This window comes from Seriola dumerili, unplaced genomic scaffold, assembly GCF_002260705.1.
Source record: "Seriola dumerili isolate Sdu_G_001 unplaced genomic scaffold, Sdu_1.0 BDQW01000052.1, whole genome shotgun sequence".
Taxonomy (NCBI): Eukaryota; Metazoa; Chordata; class Actinopteri; order Carangiformes; family Carangidae; genus Seriola; species Seriola dumerili.
Genome location: NW_019174307.1, coordinates 22,524,374 through 22,533,850, shown reverse-complemented (window position 1 = coordinate 22,533,850; position 9,477 = coordinate 22,524,374). Strand labels below are relative to the sequence as shown.

At 41.8% G+C, this 9,477-nt stretch overlaps 1 protein-coding gene across 1 annotated transcript in view; it reads left to right on the top strand.

Annotated features, from left to right (window-relative positions):
• The first annotated feature begins 875 nt into the window (after positions 1–875).
• rftn2 (raftlin family member 2) overlaps positions 876–9,477 on the top strand; it is a 20,487-nt gene continuing 11,885 nt past the window's right edge. The window contains exon 1 of the mRNA XM_022740129.1: positions 876–1,292. Coding sequence (XP_022595850.1) covers positions 1,154–1,292 — 139 coding nt within the window. The 5' untranslated portion in view covers positions 876–1,153. The remainder of the gene's footprint in view (positions 1,293–9,477) is intronic.

Sequence of the window (9,477 nt, the reverse complement as noted above, 5' to 3'; positions counted from 1 at the left end):
CCGGACGTTAAACAAGCCTGACTTCATAATAAAAGTCTAAAATCAATAAAGACTGTAGGATAATGTTATCAAGTACAGCAGATTAGTCTGTTCATCAGCTACCTTCTTATTTCATTGGTTACAGCTTCTGGATTGTTAGGATTTGCTTCTTTCTTTCTTTTTTATAAATCAGTATCATGTAAATTGGGATGAATAAATTTCACCCACTCCATAAAAAACTTTGTTCTTGTTTTTTTTTTTTTTTTTTTTTTTTTTTTTTTTATTATTATTATGTGAATATTCTGAAATGCAACTTTAATGCCAAGTAATGATTAAAATTTCAGCAGTCAATACTTATAACATAGGCTACAACAAGGGAAAAAACACATAATTAGTGAGAATGTAGAGATCTCAGGTCATTTAAGTATGGATTACAACAATGTAGAGATCAGTGCAAAAATTTGTATTTCTTGTTTTGTCTAGAAAATCATTGCACCTAGAAAGAAATAGAAAATGAAGCAAAGTAACTCAAAAGAGATGTAAAAAGTAGGTATCCTGACCAAAAAGAAACACTAAACATATATATATATATATTTTTTTTAAAGACAGAATTACTCCATAGAGACATAAAACATCTACAGATGTGTGGGGTGGGGCGTCTATGCCCGAGTCCGTACAAATGACTAAAAAAGGAGAAAAAAAACGTCAAAAACACAAACAAAATTGGATCCTAATGATTCATTGTGGAATTAATGTTGTTTTAAAATTAAGTTTATTTCAGTATTTTATTTTGAAAATTCAAAAGGAAATTGTCTTATCCTTGTTACCTTGATTGTGGGGGAAACTTTTCTCCAGGGAGAGCGCTCCTCCTCTCCACGCTCTAGACCTGCAGCCACTCCGGCGGGACACTTTTCCACGAAGTAGCCGCTCGTCGTTATAATCCTCCGCGCGGCTTTTCTCTTCATAAACCGGTGGGTTTTTCCGTTGTTCCACCTTTGAACTGATTATCTCGGTGGGATTAACAGCGGGGACAGAGGAGGGATGGAGCGGTCCCGTTAAAGTTGAAAGCACAAGAGAGGCTGAGTCTGTGTGTCTTGTCTGTCGGCGGCAGGCACAGCGGCTCCTCCGGTCCTCCCACCGAGCTGAGCGAGCGGCTGTACCCGCGTCGGAGGCCATGGGCTGCGGCTTGAGGAAACTGGAAGACCCGGAGGACAGCAGCCCCGGGAAAATTTACTCCACCTTAAAGAGACCACAAGTGGAGACCAAAACGGATACTGTGTTCGAGTATGTGCTGCTGGACTTCAGCTTGGAAGGTATGTCTGCTATAATCCACGTTTTGTGTTACCACCAACTCAATGCAACATTAGTTCTTGTTAAACATTTCTGCAACTAATGGTTGTATGTGCTATAGATGAATCTGCCGATCATTTTCTCGATTAATCGGTTAATTCTTGTCTAAAAAAACATCAGAAATGCTGAAAAAAGCCAGTGACAGTTTCCACAGCCTAAGATGATGTTTTCAAAGTGCTTGTTTTATTTGACCAACAGCCATTAGAAAATTAAGTTTATTCTCATTTATGTTTAAGAAAAGCATCAAATTCTCACATATGTGAAGCTGCAACTAGCAAATATTTGGTATTTTTGTTAGAAAAATCTATAACTAAATATTTAGTTATCTAAATAGTTGCTGATTGATTTTCTGTTTATCAAGTAGTGGATTAATCAACTAATCAACTAACTCCAAACAAAACTCTGTTATACTGAGCTGTCATGTTAACCAAGACAAATCCATAACAATCCCAGGATTCCTGAAACCGAATCCACAATAGAGCCTCAACAACTTGTCAATTAATCAATTAGTTGATAGATAAAGATAAAAATCAGCAACTGTTTGCTGGTTCCAGATCGCAAACTAATTTCCTTCTTTCTTTCTTTTTTGCGTCGGTCTGTTTGCATTTCTCTCTCTTTTCTGACATTTTACGGACAAAACAATGAATCAGTTAAGAAGAAAGATAAGAAAATCAATAATGAAAATAACCATTACTTGCAGCCCTAAATGGCAACTGTTTTGATTAATCAAGTTATCCATCTGTCAAAAAAAATCCACACATTATCTAGTCATAATCTCTGTGAATGGGATATATTTGGGTCAGAGTCCTGCTGAAATGATTAATTGAATAGTCGAATGGAAGGAAAATAATCAGCTGCTATTTTCATAATCTATTTTGTCACAGTCGTTTTCAAGCATACTTTACATTAATAGACAAAATGATAATCGATTATTTGAAAAAATAATCACTCGATTAATTGGTTGATTGATTAAATTGTCTGCCAATCAAATAATCAGTGAATCTACTAATCATTGCAGCTCTAGATTAACGGATAATAAAAATTATCAAATTGCATCTCCAGTTTATATTTATCACTCTCGCCACAGTGTCACTTAAAGGAAACTAATGCAGCTAAACACACTAGAATTCAGTTTTCTCCTCAACAAATATTATATAAAGTATTTCCCATTCACCGTTTTATAAAGGCCTAAAAGTGCCTGTACTTGTTTCTTAAAACATTCCTGTTTGTTTATGTGGCTGTAAAACGGTCCTAAACCACAGACAGACACCTATTTATGGCCTTTTTAACATAGCATCACTTTATCATTCCCACAGGAGCCATATCTCCCTGTGCTGCCTGAGAAGTGCAATAAAATTGATTGTATAGTCAGACGTGGTGTAGTGAGTATCTACATCAGTGTTTAAACATGGGACTGACCTGTTAATGCTTTTAAATTTCACTCAGTTTTATTTTAAAGCCCTTTTGACTTGTTACTCTGTGCGTGTGCGTAACATTACAGCATCTAACTCCGGACTTTTCCTAGCAACAGGGCTCTTCATTCAGCCTATCTAGAAATAGGTCACGCAAGGTTTTTTTCCTGCCTCCTCTAGTAGCCCTTCTTCCCCCTGCACACACACACACACACTCACACACACACACAGTCCTTCTCCTGTGGTAGGCATGCAGCATAATATAATACCCTACCAGGGAAGGAAAAAAAAAGAAACACCTGCTGTGATATGGAACCTAATTTGAACATGTGTGATAATCTCCGATGGCCGTGGGTTGCCATTTTTTCCAGGATAATCCCTTCATCTGATGCTCCAACTGGCTGTTTTGACTGTGACCTATTTGGAAGGAAATGGTGATTAAGTTCTGAATGGGAGCCGGGCATGTAAACAGCAGGCCGACACAATAATGAATCATGGAGGAAAGTTGGGGGGGGGGGGTCAGGGAAGTTAAGCATGTTTTCCGCCTTCTAATGACTTTCATTACCTTCAGTCCAGATCCAGTCCTGTCCACATGAGGTCCCATTAAAGACTCACTTCAAAGTGGGGCTGCGAACAGGAATTATTTCTCATTATCAAACGATCCACTGATTATTTTTTGTGATTAAACATGTTGCAAAAAATAAAAGCCAAAATCTCAGTCCCAAACCACAGCGGTGTTTAATTTACTGACTAAAGCAGCTCAGGACAAACCTGAAGACCAGCTGAGACCTGTTGTTATGTTTGGACAAACCACACATGCAGATGGTTTTTACCAACTTCCCCTGACACGCAGGAGGGAACATGAACCGTATGACTGAGTCAATACACTAAACAACCACTGCTCAGTAACCACGACAGTACTCTGTAAAAATCCCCCGCTTTATATTTAGTTTAACATGGTTTTCACTCATAAAAACTAGATCTGAAGCTCATCTCCTCTTACTTCCTGATCAAGAAGTCTGGATCAGGCCTTGTGCCCCGCCCACCACCACCTGCTCTCTCCAGGTGGACAGGTGAGAGAGCAGAGAGCATCACGATGGTGAGAGGAGGAAACATCAGAGAGACTCAGCCACATGTTTGAGCCTCAGTCAGACCCAGACTCAGAGGAGTCTGTTGTATCAGAGCGGTTAGCGCTGTTAGCATCTTTTATTTATTTATGTTGTTTGTTAGCTTGTAACTGGCAGTGGCTGACACAGTGTTAGTGGTTGTGCTAATGCTAACTCTCTATCTCTGTACTGACAAGGTTTCAGGTTTATTTAGCCCCGCCCCCCCCATCCCTACAAGGTGACAGGATTGGTTCCTGAGGTTTGTGGCGTATGAAACCCTGAATCTGTTTTAATGAGACTGATGTATTAGCGTTCATTCAGATCACAGAGGTAACTCTTGGTTTCTCTGAAATAAAATCAACCAGTGATTTCTGGCAAAGTATTTATATAATTATATTATGTGTATGTATTTATGTGATCTGAATGTATATGCTAATGCACGAGAGGCACAACCTGAGGCCACGTCAGACCAGGACTGGAACAGACCTGGTCCAACATCGTCCAATCAGTCGTCACTCCCCAAATCATATTCACAACCGTCTCAGCACACGAAAAAAAAAAAATCACATTTGAGAAGCTGGAACTAAAGACTCAAATCATCAGTTATCAAAATAGTTGCAAATTAGTTTTCTGTCAATCGACTAATTGTTAATTGACGGATAATTTCAGCTGTTTTTCTAAGGAACACGCTGTAGCTGTTTGGTGTGTTTCCAGCCTCACATCTGTCTGAGGAATCATATTTACACACAGCTGTGTTTCCAGCGCTAATTCATTTATGCGGCCTCTCAGTTACAGATTAAACTGTGTCCAACTCCTGAACAGTGAGATTTCACAGAGAGCACCGAGTTCATCCCGGACTTTTGAGAACAGAAACTTCACCTAATGTGGATCGGTCACGTCTGGGAGAAACCTGATCCACTTAATAAAGTCCACGTCGACATCAATACTGAGCCAGTGGATCGGGTCAGTACATGTGTAGTCCACCATGTCTGGTCCAGAAGGGATCCACTTGTTTTTTGGTCAGAAATCACCAGGAGGTCCCGGAGACCTTCATCTAAATCAGAGGTACAATCAGATCAACGTTTCTGTGTTTATTATGACCACGTGATGTTTTTTCTCTCACAGGATTTTACCTGTAAATTTAAATTTCTGATGAACATTTAAACTTTTCTACTTTAATTTTCACAGACCTGTTTGTGTTTATAATTGAGTCAAAGCAAAAGTCCAGGAGTTAAAGCAAACTTGTCTACGAACCACAAGGTCCCAGGTTCGAATCCACTGGGAAACCTACAACATTATTTCTCATCTGTCTCCTCTGACTTCCCGCTATGATACACAATTTAATTATACAATATACTATGATAATCATGCGTTGGTTCCACGCATTTCACAGACAGAAACATGCGTCGCTCATTGAAAGTGTTCTGTGTACAACAGCGAGTGTGACACACATGAATTTGGCACATTTAGTTTCACCACAGTCGCATTGTTGTACGGTTCATGACCCGTGACGGCTGTGAACGCTCCTCTGAAACACGGATGTTTCGCTCTCTGGAAAGATTTTCTGAGCCTGTCATCAGCAGGGAGTCATGAGATCTGCTCTCAGACTGGCTTATAAATACAGTTCTTCAGACAGGATGCGAGTGTGTGTGCGAGTCATAAATTGTGTCTAGATCCAGTATAAACACCAGTAATCACAATACATCTCGAAACACTTCTACATGCAGTTATATGTTGCCCCCGCGCTCGTTTTTTTATTTTATTTTATTGCTGCTGCTTAATAAGACAAAATGAAGTTTGTGCTCAGTCACACAGCTTCATAGGAGGGTTGCAGTGGCTGCTGGGTAAATCATCCCAGGTATAAACCTCAAAATCTTGTCTGAGTTGTTTGGGATCAGCCACATCAGCTGTGTTTGGGAGATTTGTCCTGAGCCAAACATGCACCACAAATTTTCTAAATTTGGTCCTGGAGCCGTTGAACTCTGATTCATCCTCGCTGCACAGCTGCATGTTTGTGACACAAAATACATTTTTATAAAGAGGAGAAAAGCCACTAAATGCGTCTGAAACACGTGAGTAAATGGATAAAATGTGAGTTTAACCTGCAGGTTTTTCTGTCTTCTTGAATTTGGTGTCACTTCTCTCTCTCTCTCTCTCCCTCTCTCTCCCTCTCTCCCTCTCTCCAAGTGTGACGGCTCCATAACTGGCACAGCTAAAGATAAACCGCACTGATTCCGATCTCTAGTAGTCACATGCAGCCTGGTGATGGCTGGCGTCCTCAGACAGTTATTTTTTTCCTTTTTTACGAGACTATAAAGTGTTTACTTTGGGAAGATCTGTGTTAATCACCTCGTTTAATGATTTGGTTTAAAAGAGAAAAAAGAAATTTGTAACGTGTGTGTTGGTTTCGTCAGGTTTTCTTCGTGCCAAGTGAAAGATGAAAAAGCCGATCTGTGTGTTTTCCTGGCTGGAAACCAGATCTAAACCAGACTCCATTCTCACTTCACATGAGCCTCTCTGCAGGGTTTGAAACTGCCTCCGTGATGGAGACGATACTGGATGTGCTCCCAAATCTGCTCAGTGCTCTCACCTCCTGAGGCGGAGCAAAGCCAGGGAAAATAAAAACACCGAGTGACTGAACAGGAGCCGGTGAATAAGAAAAAGGTTTCCTGAGATTATTTCATTAGCACAGTTTAAAAGAAAAGCAACTGTCTGCAGTGTTCCTCACAGGATTTGTTGAAGTGTGATGAGGCTCGATCGTGTTAATACCACACTGTAAAATACATGCGGTGACGATGCTACTGTGAACGTGTAATCAGGAAAATGTACTTGAAGTATTAACAGTAAAAGTACTCGCAGCTTGTCTTGATTGTGTCGGGTTGGAATCGGTTTGTGACGGTGAACTGACTCCACGTCGTCTCCGTCGTCCAGGGAAGGCAGATTAAAACATGTAGTGTGAGTTACCTCGGTGTAAAAGATCAACACACTCACTCACTGTCTGCTGTGTGTGTGTGTGTGTGTGTGTGTGTGTGTGTGTGTGTGTGTGTGTGTGAGAGAGAGAGGAGGGGTGTGTGAGGCCGTGCATGTTCTGGAGCGTTAACACGTCTGTCAGTACATTCCTGACGAACACCTGGCCTGCAGATGTGCACAGGTAGCAGAGGTTGAGCTGCTTCTCTGTAATAGTTTTTTGTGTTGTTGTTCAGACAAGTTCCTCCACCTGAAGCTGTGTGCTCAGACTCACTGGATGCTTCTGTCAGCACAGTATAATTAACTGCACCATGGATGTAATATCACACGTGAACCGTGATCGCAACCAGGTCGTGTTTTCTGTAAACTATAAAATATGTATTTGTACAATATACATTTGTTGTGACTACAGCTTTATTTACATGCTGATCAGCTGACTCTACAGTAGCAGATACAGTGTTTTTATAGGACATCACCTCCTCCTCCTCCACCCTGCTGTGGCCTCGTCTCTCCTTGAAACTTTTCTGGGACACAAACTGTGACTGTCACACTCTCACCTCTCTCTCCTTTCCCTCGCCCTTCACACTTAGAGAGAATATAGAAACACACACACACACACACACACACCCCACTCATCTCCCAGTGCTGAGCCCAGTAGCAGCAGCAGCAGCGCTCCCAGTTAGCTTGGCCTCGTTTCCCTCTGACCGAGAGGAGACTGGACGTTGGGCCTGGAGCCAAAGGCAACACATCACAGTAGCTAATGGCTAATACTTCCCCCAGCTGATTACTGTTAGCCCGGCGCACTGATATATATATATATATAATGTATACAGTGCATATCCTGTGTGTGTCTGTGTGCACTTTAAAAGGATCTTTATTGTTATTGATCTTTGCAAACTGCTCGCTGTGAGTCTTAACTTCCTCCATGCTCCTCCAGTTTCACTTTAAACCTCTTCGTCACATCCTTCAAGTCTTTTGTATTAACACACTTTTTTATTCTTCTGTCCGCACTCACCTGAGTTTCTCCCACCTGAAAATGTGGAATGGAGCAGTGTCCCCGCACAGACTTGAACTCACGGAAGCAGGAGGATGATGTGAAGGGTGCACACGTCACAGGACTGGGTGGATAAACGGGAGCAAACAAAAGGGATTAGCGGATGCGGAGACGGGTCTTAACCTGAAGTGACGCGTATTCGTCGCTGGTTGGATGAACTGAGGAAGGGATGAAGTGACAGCTGAAGGAAAAACGCAGGGTGAATCGTAACCTTCTTCCAGTCCACTGAGAGATGATTCCTCGGAGGTGGTCTGACCCACTGAGGCCTCGGTAAAAGGGTCTGCCTCTGTGCTCTTTATCATTTCCAGGGATGAGTGCAGTTTTCTGTAATCTCTGTCTAATCTGGAAATCTAATGGAGCCGCTCTGGATTATTTCAGATTAAAGTCGGTGTTTTTTGATTATTGAATTTAGAGGAGGTTTGAAGGGCAGAGCAGAGGCGGAACAAACCCGATGGATCTCATCAGTTACCTCGAAGCTGATTCCAGTCTGCGCCTCATTTATGTAGAGCCAATGATCGTCAGTGAGTTAAAATACCTTCTCTGATCATTAGCATTAGCATTAGCTCTCTTTCTCTTTCTCCTCAGGCGTTTTGAGTGTTGCTTCATTACAGTTTATGTGTCGGATCCAGATAGATCCACAGGTCCGGCATACATTCATGCTCCCCACAGGATGAACTGTAGTGACCTTGGTGATCTCCCTCTTCGGTCTGTGGGAGCGTGTACGCTTCCAAGTATCACGTTGTCTTTAGAGCGTCATTTTCTCCTTAATCTAGGGAATCAGCGGTTTCCAACAAGCCCCCGTTCGCCCGAGTGAGTCACTGACTTCCATCGATACACTAACATTAAAACTTATGAAATATTTTTGTTTCGTCTGATCAAACATCCAAAACTCAAAGATTCAGTTTACATTTGCATTACATTTATTTCATTATCAGAATAGCAAGATGATTTATTTTCTACCAGCAAATCAAATAATCAATTTATCATCAATTGTTAAAAAAAAAAAAAAATAGCAATAAAATGTCCATTAATTGACGAATCGCTGCAGCTGTTAATCAGATACAAGCAAACTATCGCCTTTTAAATTAGCTGAATTTGTCTGATTTAGATGCACTGGGACAGCGATGGAGGCTTTGCCGCCGGTCTGTCAGACCTGATGTGATTGGTTCTTTCTCTGACTGAGTTATTGACGATGAATCGATCAGACGTGGACGTGTCTGTAACGTCGTACTCTTCATCATGTCGTCTGTGAGCAGTGTTGTGTCTGTGTTCAGAGCCGCTTGTTTGTCCTCGCGGTGTTACTCTTCGTTTCCTTTTCTCCTTGTTGCCGGGCAGCTTTCTCCTTTTCACACCTTTCACACACAGACTCATAAAATCCATCTTGTAACCTCCGTTTGGCTCTGAACCCTCCTCCTCCCCCTCCTCCTCCTCCTCCTCCTCCCTCTCCTCCTCCCTCTTTTCCTCCCACCTCTTTTCCTCCCATTTTCTCAGCTCTGTCGCTCCTTCTCTTTGCCCTCAGTTGTTGCTCAACTCCTCTTGAACCCCCTCCCTCACCCCTCTCCCCTCTTTCTGCCTGTTCCCACTTCTAGATACCCCCCCCCCCCCCTTT